Below are 17,129 nucleotides of genomic sequence, written 5' to 3' on the forward strand. Positions count from 1 at the left end.
CTATGATGCTGGTAAAGTTGTCTTGTGCCCCTACAATGCTGGCCATAAAAAGAAAAGCTAGCTAGCTCATGGATTCAAATAATGTTCTTCCTCCAAATTCATAGCAAAACAACATCTGTTTCAGTAGCTATAGTTAGCTAGCTAAATATATAGCTAGGTGTCATCATCTAAAATAACCCTAATTTATTAAACTGTTATTATTTGATTAATGTTGGTCAGACCCATCTGTGAAGCTAGCCACAATAAGGATTAGCCACAATAGTGGCTTGGCCGTTAGCCTTCAAAATAAAAGTATGGCATAATTCTACTATTTGTCTTAATTTGCATCACTGTCAATGACACACTTTTATTTTGAAGGCAAGCCTCAAATTCCACTTTTGTGCCTAATCCTTATTGTGGCTAGCTTCACAACACACAACCCGGTCCGGTCGAGCCTCACTAGCCAGATGAAGCTAGCTGGCTGCTTATAACGTTAGGTTTGGGCAACAGAGTTAAGTAGCTGCTAGCTATTTATTTTCATGAACTGAAGTTCAATTTCAATAGGCAAACAACAAGTGGCAACCCAGCTAATACTTACTCACAACGATTCCTAAATAATTGCTAAGAATAATGGAAAAAGACTGCAGTTTCTACTGGTCATTGTTTTCAGGCTGGTTGTAGTCGTGCTAGCTAGGTACCAAGCTAAAGCTAGCTATCCCAGAAGTTGCGGTCAAACAAATAATTGATCAATATCAACATGGTATTGTAGACACATCGTTCATGGCCGGTGTTTGCTTGTTTGCAGACTTTTTTTGTACAGCATTGATAGTGGTACTGTTTCTCTTTTGACACGCAAAGACCCAAACGGCATTCCATAGTATGTATGTCGGGAAGCTAACAGCAGCGACGCTATCACTGTGTAACTCCGGTAGGGCAACATCTGAAAAATTGCGCACTTGGTAGTGTGTACCGGTGCTCGACCAGTCGGCGAAAATCCAACATTACCCATGACGGAGAACGGTTGATTGTCAAGGGCAATAAATTCCATTATCTTGGCTTTAATGGATTTTGCCTTTGAGTTGTCTCGCTGAAATTTTGTTACTCTTTCAAATGACTGCTCGACTTGTTGACTGCTCGATCCACACAGCAGACATTGTGGGCTAGTTTAGGAATGCTGTGTTGCACGTATAGCTCAACATTTTACCTGGCGTCATTATGTTATGTACCTACGTTATATAGGTATGCACGTCAGCTTTGACATTGGTTTTGCACATCGGCGTTAAACTAGACATCGGCCAATACTGATGTTGGTATTTTTAGCTAATATCGTCCGATTCAGATATGTTCACCGATATATTGTGCATCCCTAGTTGAATCCAGTTGGAACAAGGCCTAATGGTAGCTTGTTTCTTGTACAGGTTTGAATTATTTTGTAAATGTTGTCTAGGCCCCCAAGTCATTGAAATTCAGCGTCAAATTCAGTCTTTTGCAGTCTGTTGTGTGCTACAGGCTGTTTCAGCCATAGCCACTCCAAATGGCAAACTGTTAGCAAATGAATGGCACGAACAGCCTGTATTTCATGTCTCCATCTCCGGGCACACACACTATCCAGACGGTCTGGTGCTTTTACTTCATTCTCCGTGGCTATTTCGTTTTTGCTGACCACTTAGGCCTAGTAGGCTGATATTTGAGGATGCCTATACCCATCAGATCAAACACAACCTACTTTAACATATAGGCTACTTGTAAGCTGATCTGGTTGTGGAGTGTTTGTCTTTCTGGGTGTAGTTTCAAAGGCACCACTTGCAAATGTATCTAGTTTCTAGTGCAGAATGCACTGAGTAGTCCAGATGTAGGCACTGGACTACTTTGTTAAATGATCACGTTGTCTGGCTCTAGATGTAGCCTAAGCCCCGTTTGAATTATAGATGCTAGGTGGAGCTGACATTTTATCACCATTTAAGAAGGCTACTGGGAACAAGATATCAAGCGTGCACAGTTTCTACATGGCCACATAGATTTGTTATTTGCTGACACTTCACTGCTGAGGTCCCTAGTGCATTAGCGCCCACACATTTGTAAGTTAATTATGCTACTCCGAGAAGGAAGGTAAACAAACCAGTGAAGGCGGCTCAGGCAGTATTTGCTCTGTTATTGATAGCAGGGAAAAAAAGCTAGGCCTACGTGTAACGGATGTGAAACGGCTAGCTTAGTTAGCGTGGGCGCTAAATAGCGTTTCAATCAGTGACGTCACTTGCTCTGAGACCTTGAAGTAGTAGTTCCCCTTGCTCTGCAAGGGCCGCGGCTGTTGTGGAGCGATGGGTAACGATGCTTCGAGGGTGACTGTTGATGTGTGCAGAAGGTCCCTGGTTCGCGCCCGGGTATGGGCGAGGGGACGGTTTAAAATTATACTGTTACATACGTACATGCAGTGGCATCTTAAATGAAGATTCTAGACCATTATAGGCCTAGTTGCTTTGTTGACAATTCAGTGTGGGCCTTTTTTGACTGAGAATAACCTTCCATGGACATTTGTTTGTACCAGCCTTTGGCGTCTGCATAATATTGTACGGGTATGACCTGAAATTGAGCACGCAATGAAGCTTTATCAATATCCCAGGCCTGTGGGTAGGTAATTCGGCTTTATTGTGGAAGGAGCAACTTAAGAAATGAGCTGGGGGCGTCATTTGAGGAAATTGAATGAACTAGAGCTGCTTTAATCAAACATTAGGCTACCTTTCAGTGAATGGCCAGTTATGCCTATTTTAGATCACAGCCTCACCTTTTATGAACCAATTCACATTATTCTTTGAGTCTACTTGAGGTACTTGTCCTCTTCCGTTCTTTGCTAAGTTTGTTTACCTGTCAGGTTTTTTGTTGATGCTTGCCATTTGGTCAGGCCTTTTCCAGAGCCATATATAGGCTACATTCTTCCTGGCTGTCATGGCAAATGTACTAATTTGACCTCATCATATTTTGTAAAACGGCCCATTAGCCTAGATATTAAAACCTTTGGTGCCACTGATAACATGGTGCCCTGCTCACTAGCGTTCTCTGATTTAAGAATAGCCGACACACAGCTGAGCAAGAAGAAAGCAGGGTTGGGTTGCTATGACGACTATGCTGAATGTTATTACCTCAGGCCGGTAGGGCTGTAGGCGGAATAAAAAATGATTGACTGGGAAGCAAGTAGGTCACATGACCAGTTGAGCAAGGACGTTAGATTTTTCTCTCAGATCCACCTTGTTTTTCACACACTCAGTAGGCTAATATTTCTTCAATGAATTATACCTTAAGCCTAGTTTATACCCTATGTACAGACGCATTGAAGAACTACAAGTAGCTAGCTATACACAATGGTGTTGCGTAGGAAACCTACACAGACATGTGCAGCCCCACAATTCATAATTTGACACAAGAATGCAGGCTCTCCATTTTGCGTACTGTTTTTGTGTTGCGTACGTCATTTATAAACCAGCCTTAATTGTTTTAGATGGGAAAGTCTTTCAAAGTCAGTCACAGACTCACTGTGAGTGCAATAATAGTTTTAAACATTATTTTTGAATGACTACCTCATCTCTGTACCCCACACATATAATTATCTGTAAGGCCCCTCAGTTGAGCAGTGAATTTCAAACCCAGAGTCAATCGCAAAGACCAGGAAGGTTTTCCAATGACCCGCAAAGAAGGGCTCCTATTGGTAGATGGGTAAAAAAAATAATCAATGAATATCACTTTGAGCATGGTGAAGCTATTAATTACATTCACGCAGTCACTACAAAGATACAGGTTTCCTTCCTAACTCATTTGCTGGAGAAGAAGGAAACCATTCTGGGATGTCACCATGAAGCCATTGGTGTCTTTTTAAAACACTTACGGTGTTTAATGGCTGTGATAGGAAAACACTGAGGATGGATCAACAACACTGTAGTTACTCCACAATACTAACTTAAACGACAGAGTGAAAAGAAGGAAGCCTGTACAGAATAAACTATTTCCAAAACATGCATCCTGTTTGCAATAAAGGCAGGCACTAAAGTAAAACTGTAAAAAAATATGTCAAAGAAATTAGCTCTATGTCCTCAATACCAAGCATTATGTTTGGGGCAAACACAACACATCACCTCTCTTCATATTTTCAAGCATGGCAGTGGATGCATCATGTAATGGACATGCTTGTCATCGGCAAGGACTAGGTTTTTTTTAAGGATAAAAAGACACGGAATAGAGCCAAACACAGGCAAAATCCTAGAGGGAAAACCTGGTTTAGTCTGCTTTCCAACAGGCACTGGAAGATTAATTTATCTTTTCAGCAGGGCAATAACCATTTATTTTTAAAAATATTTTACTATGTAGCTAATATTGTTTTAATTAGAACAATGTTTGATAAAGGGGGTGGATTACACCAAGATGGGTGCCCTAGTTTTTTTGTTGTTGTCATGTGGAGGTCCGTGCTCTCTGATTGGCTCAAAGTGAAGTTGTCGGCCACCGAGTGGCAGGGAATTCTACATGTAGAAATGTTCGGTTTGTCAGTACCAGCCCGTTACGCAACATGCGGTGTCTTTTGTTGTTGTTCTAGCAAGAGAAGGAACGGCCTCTTACTGTACTCTTACTGTACTCTGTAGGCCTACCTATCGGCAGTCAGTTTTCTCTGTGCACCTGACCTTCTTTGTTATTCAGTCTTTTTTAACAGAAGATATTTGAAATACTTTGCATCTTCAGTTGAGCCACGAGTTCACCTTCTGGTGAGGCGAGAAAAGTAATTGGGGAATTTTAATGTAGGCTTTCTAAAACATTACAGGGAAACCACTAGAGCTGGGAATTGCCAGGGACCTCACGATACGATATTATCATGATACTTAGGTGCCGATACTATATGTATTGCGATTCTTGTGATTTTCACAATTCTGTATGTATTGTGATTCGATAGTGATTTTATTGCGATTCGATGTTGCTCACCATATGTCTGCTGCAGAGGGACGAGCGAGCCATGAGAAAACACGTTTTGATTAGTCATGGTGGAAATGAGGGTTGAAAACAAATTGTGCTCCCTATTTCAAAGGAATTTGGAGAACAAGCTATGACGGACAAGTACTGGAGTTGGATATAACATAATACAGAGCTGTGGTAAGTGTCCACTTTGAGAGCGCACACTACTAGATGGGGTTGGGGTTGTCTGTCAATTAGGCTATAGTTTACCTTTGTTTGTAGTGTCTCCTGACTCTCCAGTTACTCCTCTGATGGGTGCTGTAGCACTGGTTTAAGACTACAATCCTCGATTCCACATGTCAGACACACACCTCCATAAAGTTGATTCAGTCTCTTTTAGTATGTTAAAATCTGTCCTGTAGCCTAAACTGTACTTGGAGACATGTTTATGTCTTGTGGTATTTACTATCCAAATGGCCCATTACTGGTAACTTACTATGTCATCCCAGCTATCAATCTCCAATCTCTGTCCACAGGTTGATTTGTGAGCTATTTTGCCTCTTAGCAAAAATGTCTTTACGAGCAGAAGGGTCTGCACTAATCACTGAATCATGCCTTCATTTCCACCTCATTGCCAACGAGGCAGATTGATAGTTTTTCTGGTTCGAGGGCTGCGAGAGACTTGCAGCCCGAGCGATTCTCCACAAGCAGGATCTAATCAGAGTATTTCATTATATTATAGTAGTATTCGTCTTATCGGAATGTTCTTTTTTGGAAGAGAGGAGTACTAGGTGTTTGAATGTGACACAATGTGATCTATAGCCGATGATACAAAACAAACTCACTGGTCCATTTCCTGATGTATGTTGAATTGCAACGTGTGTTTTGAATTCCTACGTCCTAGTCATGGGTTGGTGAAGTTGTTAAGGTGGATGTGGATAAAGCTTATTTCCACATTTCATATCCTCTGTCCTTTGGGCTACATCTCCATAAATCCTTAGTTGGATTACTTCTCATGCTCTCCAACACTTGAGGCATGTACTCTAAATATACAGTATTTGACACAGCTACTCATTCAAGGGTTTTTCTTTATTTGTAACATTTTCTACATTGTAGAATATTAGTGAAGACATCAAAACTATGAAATGACACATGGAATCATGTAGTGACCAAAAAAGTGTTGTACAAATATATTTTATATTTGAGATTATTTAAAGTAGCTACCTTTTACCTTGACAGCTTTGTACACTCTTGACGTTCTCTCAACCAGCTTCACGAAGTAGTCACCTGGATTTCATTTCAATTAACTGGTGTGCCTTCTTAAAAGTTAATTTGTGGAATTTATTTCCTTCTTAATGCGTTTGAGCCAATCAGTTGTGTTGTGACAAGGTAGGGGTGGTATACAGAAGATGGCCATATTTGGTAAAAGACCAAGTCCTTATTATGGCAAGAACAGCTCAAATCAGCAAAGAGAAAAGACAATCCATCATTACATTAAGACATGAAGGTCAGTCAATACGGAACATTTCAAGAACTTTGAGTGTTTCTTTAAGTGCAGTCGCAAAAACCATCAAGCGCTATGATGAAACTGGCTCTCATGAGGACCGCCACAGGAATGGAAGACCCAGAGTTACCTCTGCTGCAGAGGATAAGTTCATTCGAGTTAACAGCCTCAGAAATTGCAGCCCAAATAAATGCTTCACGGAGTTCAAGTAACAGACACATCTAAACATCAGCTGTTGAGGAGACTGTGTGAGTCAGGCCTTCATGGTTAAATTGCTACAAAGAAACCACTACTAAAGGACACTGATAAGAAGAAGAGACTTGCTTGGACCAAGAAACACAAGCAATGAACATTAGAACGGTGGAAATGTTATTTTGGTCTGGAGTCCAAATGGGAGATTTTTGGTTCCAGCTGCCGTGTCTTTGTGATACGCGGTGTGGATGAATGGATGATCTCCGCATGTGTATTTCCCACCGCAAAGCGTGGAGGTCTGAGGGTGCTTTGTTGGTGACAGTCTGTGATTTATTTATAATTCAAGGCACACTTAACCAGCATGGCTATCAAAGCATTCTGCAGCGATACGCCATCCCATCTGGTTTTGCCTTAGTCCCACTATCATTTGTTTTTCAACAAGACAATGACCAAACACACCTAAAGGCTGTGTAAGGTCTGTTTTACCAAGGAGAGTGGATTGCCGCTTCAGATGACCTGGCCTCCATAATCCCCCATTCTCAACCAAATTGAGATGGTTTGGGATGAGTTGGACCACAGAGTGAAGGATAAGCAGCCAACAAGTGCTCAGCATATGTGGGAACTCCTTCAGGACTGTTGGAAAAGCTTTCCAGGTGAAGCTGGTTGAGAGAATGCCAAGTGTGTGCAAAGCTGTAATCAAGGCAAAGTGTGGCTACTTTGAAGAATCTCAAATATAAAATATATTTTAACACTTCTTTGTTGTTGTTGCTTACTACACGATTCCAAATGTGTTATTTTATAGTTTTGATGTCTTCACTATTATTCTTCAATGTAGAAAAGGGTCAAAATAAAGAAAAACCCTTGAATGATAGGCGTTCCAAAACCTTTGACTGTTAGTGTACATAAATATGTTTGACCCTTTTTTTCACCCTTTTTTTTTTTCACTGCTCGACCAAACATTTTCCAGTCGACTAAATAGTTTCAGCCCTAATGCTAGTAGAACGCTGATTGGCTAGCTCAATGAGGAAATAGCAAGAATTTGAAACGGTCTGTCGGAGATGCAAGTTTGTGGTGTTTATTTTTTTTTTGTTAAGTGTTTTTATCTCCAATTCATGTTTTGCCCACATACAAGTATAGGATGAGTCAACATTATTATTAGTTAGAGAGATTCTCTGGTACTTTCGTATACTTTTTAGCCAGTAGTTCTGAAAGAAATGTTCAGCAACTTCGCACAGCCATTGAAGAGGAGTGGGACTAACATATGCATATCTGTATTCCCAGTCATTTGAAATCCATAGATTAGGGTTTAATTCAGTTATTTCAATTGAACTGTAATCCTTTAAATTGTTGCATGTTGCGTACATTGTTTCCCACCATATTTACATAAATGGATATAGATTTCAGCTGTCTCATATGTACAGAAAATATTTATACCCCTTGACTTATTCTATATTTTGTTGAGTTACAGCCTGAATTCAGAATTTATTAAATCGATTTCTGTCTTGCCCATCTACACACAATAACCCATATGAGAAAGTGAAAACGTATTTTTTAGGAATGTTTGCAAATGTATTTAAAAAATGAAATATCTAATTTACATAAGAATTCACAACGTGAGTCGATTCATAGAATCACCTTTTGGCAGCGATTACAGCTGTGAGTCTTTCTGGGTAAGTCTATAAGGGCTTTGCACACCTGGATTGTACAATATTTGCACATTTATTATTTTTTTCCATTCTTCAAGCTCTGTCAAGTTGGTTGTTGACCATTGCTAGACAACCTTTTTCAAGTCTTGCCATAGATTTTCAAGCCAATTTAAGTCAAAACTGTAACTAGGCCACTCAGGAACATTCAATGTCATCTTGGTAAGCAACCAGGGTGTATATTTGGCCTTGTCTTTTAGGTTATTGTCCTGCTGAATGGTGAATTTGTCTCCCAGTGTCTGTTGGAAAGCAGACTGAACCAGGTTTTCCTCTAGGATTTTGCCTGTGTTTAGCTCTATTCTGTTTCTTTTAATCCTAAAAATGTACTAGTCCTTGTCGTTGACATAACCTGATGCAGCCACCACCTTGGTTGAAAATATGAAGAGTAGTACTCAGTGATGTGCTGGATTTGCCCCAAACCTAACGTTTTGTATTGAGGACATAGTTTAATCTTTTTCTTAATTTTTGGCAGATTTACTTCAGTCCCTTGCAAACAGGATGCATGTTTTGGAATATTTGTATTCTGTACAGGCTTCCTTCTTTTCACTCTGTTAGTATTGTGGATTAATGACAATGTTGTTGATTTACCCTCAGATTTTTCTTATCACAGCCAATATACTCTGTAACTGTTCTAAAGTCACCATTGGCCTCATTGTGAAATCCCTGAGCGGTTTCCTTCCTTTCCGGCAACTGAATTAGGAAGGACGCCTGTATCTTTGTAGTTACTAGATGTACTGATACGCCATCCACAGCGTAATTAATAGCTTCACAATGCTCAAAGGGATATTCAATGTCTGCTTTTTATTTTTATTTTACTCATCTAGCAGTAGGTGCCCTTTGCGAGGCATTGTAAAACCTCCCTCGTCTTTGTGTTTGAATCTGTGTTTGAAATTCACTGCTCAACTGAGGGACCTTACAGATAGGTGTGGGGTACAGAGATGAGGTAGTCATTCAAAAATCATGTTTAAAGCTATTATTGCACTCACAGTGAGTCTAACTTTTTAAGCACGTTTTTACTCAACTTATTTAGGCTTGCCATAACAAAGGGGTGGAATACGTATTGAATTTGTAAAAAATCTCTTAAAACATAATTCCGCTTTGACTTTATGAGGTATTTTGTGTAGGCCAGTGACAATCTCAATTTAATAAATTTTAAATTCAGGCTGTAACACAACAAAATGTGGAAAAAGTCAAGGGGTGTGAATACTTTCTGAAGGCACTGTATAAAAATGAAGGCATGGCACATTGCACAAGCCCTGTGGTTTTAAAATGGCTGTGTTCCGATGTGAATCTGCGCATGTTTAGTGCGCCGCCATTAGGTAAAAGATCAACAACAACAAAAATAACTTTTTTTGTCCTTTTGAACAGTAATTGGCTTCTAAATCTCTTGTCTCTTAATTAAAACACAAACAAAACCATTTTTACATCTTAGTTTTGGGCTTTGTAGTAATCCTATTGTTTCTGACACAGAATCTCACTGTTCTTCCCTTTCTAAATGTACTAGGCAGGTGTTTATAATTTCTACAGTTTTGAAACTGAAATGTACTTTCAGGTTAGTATAGAATATTGGGGCTCTTGCTTTGTTTCTAGAACAAGGCTAATCCCTGCTGGATTGATTGCTCCCGCCCAGTTGACTGAGTGTCTCATGCTGATGCCTCATCCACTTCTGAAGGGTCTTTCCAGATTCGCTGGCTGTGCTCTCCTGAGCTAATTATCCACCAGTGGTACCTTTTGGGGTAACTAAAGGACATACACACACACACACACACACACACAGCAGTGTAGGTCTGTCATACGAGGATATACACAGCCACAGAATCTAGCCTTTTTATTGGTTAGTTTGCCTCTAACAGTCACCATTGTTAGTTCTTTAAAATATATGTGTGTGTGTGTGTGTGTGTGTGTGTATTATGTATGTACAGTTGAAGTCAGACGTTTACATACACCTTAGCCATAAACTGAGTCTAAATGTATTTCACAATTCCTGACATTTAATCCTAGTAAAAATTCCCTGGCTAGGTCAGTTAGTATCACCACTTTATTTTAAGAATGTGAAATGTCAGAATAACAGTAGAGATTTATTTCAGCTTTTATTTCATTCATCACATTCCCAGTGGGTCAGAAGTTTACATACACTCAATTAGTATTTGGTAGCATTGCCTTTACATTGTTTAACTTGGGTCAAACATTTTGGGTAGCCTTCCACAAGCTTCTCACAATAAGTTTGGTGAATTCTGGCTCATTCCTCCTGACAGAGCTGGTGTAACTGAGTCAGAATTGTAGGTCTCCTTGCTCGCACATGCTTTTTCAGTTCTGCCCACAAATTTTCTATGGGATTGAGGTCAGGGATTTGTGATGGCCACTCCAATACCTTGACTTTGTTGTCCTTAAGCCATTTTGCCACTACTTTGGAAGTATGCTTGGGGTCATTGTCCATTTGGAAGACCCATTTGCGACCAAGCTTTAACTTCCTGACTGATGTCTTGATGTTGCTTCAATATATCCACATAAATTTCCTCCCTCATGATGCCATCTATTTTGTGAAGTGCACCAGTCCCTCCTGCAGCAAAGCACCCCCACTACATGATGCTGCCACCCCCGTGCTTCACGGTTGGGATGGTGTTCTTCGGCTTGCAAGCCTCCCTCTTTTTCCTCCAAACATAACAATGGTCATTATGGCCAAACAGTTCTATTTTTGTTTCATCAGACCAGAGGACATTTCTGCAAAAAGTACAATCTTTGTCCCCATGTGCAGTTGCAGACTGTAGTCTGGCTTTTTTATGGCGGTTTTGGAGCAGTGGCTTCTTCCTTGCTGAGTGGCCTTTCAGCTTATGTCGATATAGGACTCGTTTTACTGTGGATATAGATAATTTTGTACCCGTTTCCTCCAGCAACTTCACAAGATCCTTTGCTGTTGTTCCGGGATTGATTTGCACTTTTCACACCAAAGTACCTTCATCTCTAGGAGACAGAACGCGTCTCCTTCCTGAGCTGTATGACGGCTGCGTGGTCCCATGGTGTTTATAGGTACCATGGTGTTTATACTTGCGTACTATTGTTTGTACAGATGAATGTGGTACCCGCAGGCGTTTGGAAATTGCTCCCAAGGATGAACCAGACTTGTGGAGGTCTACAATCTATTTGGTCTTGGCTGATTTTTTTTTCTTTTTTTTTCTTCCCATGAGGTCAAGCAAACAGGCACTGAGTTTGAAGGTAGGCCTTGAAATACATCCACAGGTACTCCTTCAATTGACTCAAATTATGTCAATTAGCCTATCAGAAGCTTCTGACGCCATGACATCATTTTCTGGAATGTTCCAAGCGGTTTAAAGGCACAGTCAACTTAGTGTATGTAAACTTCTGACCCACTGGAATTGTGATACAGTGAATTATAAGTGAAATAATCAGTCTATAAGCAATTGTTGGAAAAATTACTTGTGTCATTCACAAAGTAGATGTCCTAACCGACTTGCCAAAGCTATAGTTATATATATACACACACACACAAATAATATACACTTTGAGAATTGTTGTACATACTCTATCTGGTTTTAGTAATTTAAGTTTACAATGAAAGCACTTTTCAATCTCGGCAATTATCATTATTATTTACATTTAGGCCCAATGATTTAAATGGTAGAATAAAAAATAAAAAAATATTCCCAACAATATCAGAATTACTTTAATGTTATCTGCACAGACCTGGGATGACTATATTTTAAATAAAACATTTGAAAAAAGTATTTATTTTGTTGTTGAATTTGACCTCTTTTTCTTCCCAATTTTGTGGTATCCAATTGTTGGTAACTACTGTCTTGTCTCATCGCTACAACTCTTGTACAGGCTCGGGAGAGACGAAGGTCGAGAGTCATGCGTACTCCGAAACACAACCCAACCAAGCCGCACTGCTTCTTAACACAGCGCGCATCCAACCCGGAAGCCAGCCGCACCAATGTGTCAGAGGAAACACCGTTTACCTAGCGACCTGGTCAGCGCGCACAGCGCCTGGCCCACCACAGGAGTCGCTCGTGCTCGATGAGATGACGATATCCCTACCGGCCAAACCCTCCCTAACCCGGACGACGCTAGTCCAAATGTGCGTCGCTCCATGGACCTCCTGGTCGCGGCCGGCTGCGACAGAGCCTGGGCTCGAACCCAGTCTCTGGTGGCACTGCTAGCACTGCGATGCAGTGCCTTAGACAACCCGGGAGGTGTGTATTGGTTTTAAGAAAGGCATGGATGTTTATGGTTAGGTACATGTTGGAGCAACGACAGTCCTTTTTCGCGAATGCTCACCGCATCGATTATATGCAACGCAGGACACGCTAGATAAACTAGTAATCAACCATGTGTAGTTAACTAGTGATTATGATTTATTTATCGATTAATTGTTTTTTATAAGGTAAGTTTAATGCTAGCTAGCAACTTACCTTGGCTTCTTACTGCATTTGTGTAACAGGCAGGCTCCTCGTGGAGTGCAATGTAAAGCAGGTGGTTAAGAGCGTTGGACTAGGTAACCAACCGTAAGGTTGCAAGATTGTATCCCCGAGCTGACAAGGTAAAAATCTGTTGTTCTGCCCCTGAACAAGGCAGTTAACCCACCGTTCCTAGGCTGTCATTGAAAATAAGAATGTGTTCTTAACAGTTAAATAAAGGTGTAAAAAAAAACGGCCAAATCGGTGTCCAAAAATACAGATTTCCGATTGTTATGAAAACTTGAAATCGGCCCTAATTAATCGGCCATTCCGATTAATAGGTCAACCTCTACTGAGTATATCAAACATTTGGAACACCTTCCTAATATTGAGTTGCTTCCCCTCCCCTTTTGCCCTCAGAACAGACTAATTTAATACATGATAATACATTCTTATTTTTTAAACAATGGCAATGCTAGCTATTCTCTCTTGGAATTTGAAAGGCCTGAACTATCCCATTAAATGTTCCAGCTGTCTTGATATCCTAGCAAGAAACCATGTTGATATAGCAATGCTCCAAGAAACACACCTGGTTCAAAAGGAGAACCATTTGTACAAACTGTCTGCTTTTTCCATCAGCCCCAAACAAAACTAAAGGTGTAATCATAATGATGCATGAAGGCTAACTAACGAAAACGTTGGTTACAAAAAAGAGACAACTGATCATAGATTCTTAAGATATTTGCCCGGGGTCGACATATTACCAATGGTAATTGTCCGCACTGCTGAGGTGGGGTGGGAACTCTCTTTTCTGTAGAGTCTGTGAAACTGCATGCCACACGCTACCTCAAATGAGTCATTTTTAACAGACTTGTTCAAGTTGTCATAGCAGTATTAGCTAGACGAGCTTGAATTACAAAAAGTGGTTAAACAAGTAAGCCTTGTGTGGTTAGCTGCTTTTTCAATTTACCGTCAGTTTTAGGCAATAGATTTCCATTCAAAACATTTACAGTTACCCTTGCTACTTTAGCCTTGTTCACACTGCAGGCCTTAATGCTCAAATCAGTTTTGTTCTTCAAATCCGTTTTGGAATGCTGACTGTTCAAACAGTAAGTTACAAGTGATCAAATTGCATTTGTGTGTATTCAGACCTCAGTCATTTGCTGACGTGGCTATGCTAGTTGTCATAGTAACGACGGGTGTGTGCGCAGTGTTGTAGGTTGATTGGTGGTGGTGCTTGTGCTTCCTATCACGCATAAGTGATGTCGCAAGCTAAGCTAACTTTCAAAACAAGTCCTTTTTGGCTAACCACATCACCCAACTACCTAGCTAGGTAGCTGTTCAGCTTTCTAGCACATGCACAATTTTTTTTTGTAAACAATTAACAAGCAGGTTAGCTACCACATGTTCTTGTCAAACTGTCAACAGAGTCGCTAGAAAGCAACAAAATATGCCAAATAACGATCTAAAAATACACTTGAGGGCAAATAAATCGCATGGCCAGGAATCAGATTTGTATGTGGCTTGAAATATCCCATTCCATGTGCTTTTTGGCTGTTCAGACTGCAAGAAAAATAAAATATTTCAGTTGGATGTGCCAGAAAATAGTTTGAGAGTCACTTCAAACTGCCAGTGTGAACAAGGCTTTAGTGAACGAATAAAGCTGAAAACCATAACCGTAACATACTACATTTTCTTGTTTTTGCAGGTTTCCCCAGTTGTTTTTTCTCAGATGTCCACAATGACAACTAAGGTCCTGCATGCTCCACCCACACCTAGCCCTTCCTCTTCGTGATTGAACAGCTGCTGACTGACCAGAGAGGTGCAAAATGTCTGTGTTGCCATGACTTAAAGACATCAATCAAAGATGGAGAAAAAGAAAATGTGCCCCCGTCTACTGGACTACCTGGTGGTGGTGGGAGCCAGGTGAGGACTTCATAGGGTTGGTTGGGAAATAACAGTCCAATCCTAAACTGATCCCTACTACCTCACATTATATCGTTAGGCCTTTGTTTTTTAAATTCAAGACTGTTTCTGATGCCCATTCTCCTTCCATCCTACCTTCCAGGCAGCCCAGCACTGACAGCGGGTCCCAGACCCCCCAGCTCCTCCGCCGTTACCCGCTGGAGGACCACCCAGACTTCCCTCTGTCCCCGGACGTGGTCTTCTTCTGTCAGCCTGAGGGATGCCAGAGCATCCGGCAGCGCCGGGTCAGCCTGCGAGACGACGCCTCCTTCGTCTTCGCACTCACTGACAAAGACTCGGGCATCACGCGCTATGGTATCTGCGTCAACTTCTACCGCTCCTTCCAGCGAGGGGGGCACCGCCGCGACAAGGCGGGTAGCAGTGGAACGGCGGCACAGACAGTGGAAGCGACCAGCGAGGGTTCGGATGGCAGCGGTGGCTGCCCCACTGCCTCCACGTTGCCGACGCCTGCCAGCGCCGACACAACAACCACACCTGTGCCAGGCACGGAGCCGGGACCACCCAGTGGCGAGCCAAATGCCGGCAGGTCCCCTCGGCATAAACGCAGCACTGCCAAGATGGTCAGTCGGAACCGCGACAGCACGCTGACCTCGCTGTGCATGATCAGCCACTACCCCTTTTTCTCCACCTTTAGGGAGTGCCTGTACATCCTCAAGAGAATGGTGGACTGCTGCAGCCACAGGTTGACCCAGCGCGCCGGCCTGCCCCGCGCAACTCAGAGGTGAGACCTATGCATAGTGCCAGGCTTATCAAACGATGGAGCCCCCTGGTTTCCATTTCTTTCAGGAGATTTAGTTTAGTAAATTCACAACGTTGCTAAAACTATCCTAAAACTACACCGGCCAGAACACTTCCAACCGCAGTACTAACCCCACTCATGATATTTTAATGGACGAGATGGAATTGCCCCACTCATTATATCTTAAAACAACACTGTGGTCTGAAATACCGACGGAATCAATTCTTGGAGGTGAAATGGACACTGGACAGTGAGAACCTTGTGGGTAGTGTCATCAGTGAGTCAGCAGGGCCTTATCCCCTATTGTGGGGTCTCCTAACAAATGCTGCAGGAAATGCGTGGTTCCCCTGCTCTCGAAAGACACACACACACACACACACCGGCACGGCCTATCATGCTGCTGTCAGCTGGTGTTCATGCAAGGCAATTGATGAAGATCCGTGACCATTGTGTGCATTCATCTTTACGCACACAGGGTATTGAGACATTACCATTTATTATTTATTCAATAATGTTTATTATTTAACGAGTTAACGAGTTCTATTATGTTTTCTTAGAGGTATATTGAAAATAATTATTTGAATAATTTTAACTTATTACAGTAACTTGTTTATTTGCTTCAATTGGAAGTTTTCCTCCCACAAAAACCAATCCTCTCCTTTCCTCTGTAACGATCAACACCACAATGGATCCATATATTGTCTGCCCAGACAATAGTAACAATTGTCCCTCTAGTAACAATTGTCGCTCAGCTCCAGGAAAAGCACAGCATAGCCAATTCCTGTGTGTAGTAGTAGTAGCAGATGTCGGTAAACTATAGTACCCTATCAGAAGCAGAGGGGTGTAAAGCACAGATAGAGCTGTAAAGATGCTTCTGCTTCGGGTTAATGAAGACCTCGCTCACTGTCGTGACATTTTCCCTGGTCTGTGTATAGCGCGGTGACGAAGACCGAGAGAGAGACCCAAGGATCGTGCTCAGGGATAAAAAAAAATGTTCAATGAATTGGTAGCACTTGTGCTCCTAACTTTCAAAAAGTTAGGAGCACCACATATATCTTAAAGTACCAGAAAAATAGATTTATAAATTGATTTAGATATAGTCTGCATTGGGCCTATATGAATCCTACTTACTTTTGAAGCACAGCTCCTGAAAAAGATATAACTTTTTCTTTCTTTCTGTGCAACCAAATGTTTGCATATACTGGTCAAGTTTACCAGGTTGTTAGTAGCGCCGCACGATAATATGGGTGAAGAAAATATATATATATTGTAATTATTGTAATTTGACTTGCGATATAGATCAAAACACTTGGGTGAACTGTTGGAATCATATAAATACTATTCAAAATTCTACGGTTGGTGTTGTTTGGCATGACAACAAACTAAAAAGCCAGCTAGGAGTTATGACAGGGTGGGAACCAACATGTTGGTCAGTGTTTCCCAGGGGACCCTAATCACATTTAAATAGATGCTGCATTTGGACAAAGATTTTAGAATAGGCTGTCTGATTCAGAACATGGCGTTGGACAAACAACATGCTGATCTACACCACCACTGGTAACAACCTGTATGAAAGCTAATGTTTGCTTTGCCCAAGCTTGAGCTTTTAGCTAAATGGCATTTTAGCCAGCTAGTTAGCGATCAGCATTATTTTAGGCATATGCCAGCTTCCATAGACTAAC

The 17,129-nt window shown here is 41.3% G+C and overlaps 1 protein-coding gene across 50 annotated transcripts in view; it reads left to right on the forward strand.

Moving 5' to 3' along the window:
- Positions 1-17,129, forward strand: part of LOC110506300 (MAP kinase-activating death domain protein) — an 82,723-nt gene that overhangs the window by 12,446 nt on the left and 53,148 nt on the right. For all 50 annotated transcript variants that reach the window (XM_090221800.1, XM_090221825.1, XM_090221827.1 and 47 more), the window contains exons 2-3: positions 14,431-14,648; positions 14,791-15,429. In XM_090221800.1, coding sequence (XP_090077926.1) covers positions 14,590-14,648; positions 14,791-15,429 — 698 coding nt within the window. In that variant the 5' untranslated portion in view covers positions 14,431-14,589. The remainder of the gene's footprint in view (positions 1-14,430; positions 14,649-14,790; positions 15,430-17,129) is intronic.

Source organism: Oncorhynchus mykiss, chromosome 26 (assembly GCF_057628025.1).
Source record: "Oncorhynchus mykiss isolate SJ-2025 chromosome 26, ASM5762802v1, whole genome shotgun sequence".
In the NCBI taxonomy this organism is placed as follows: domain Eukaryota; kingdom Metazoa; phylum Chordata; class Actinopteri; order Salmoniformes; family Salmonidae; genus Oncorhynchus; species Oncorhynchus mykiss.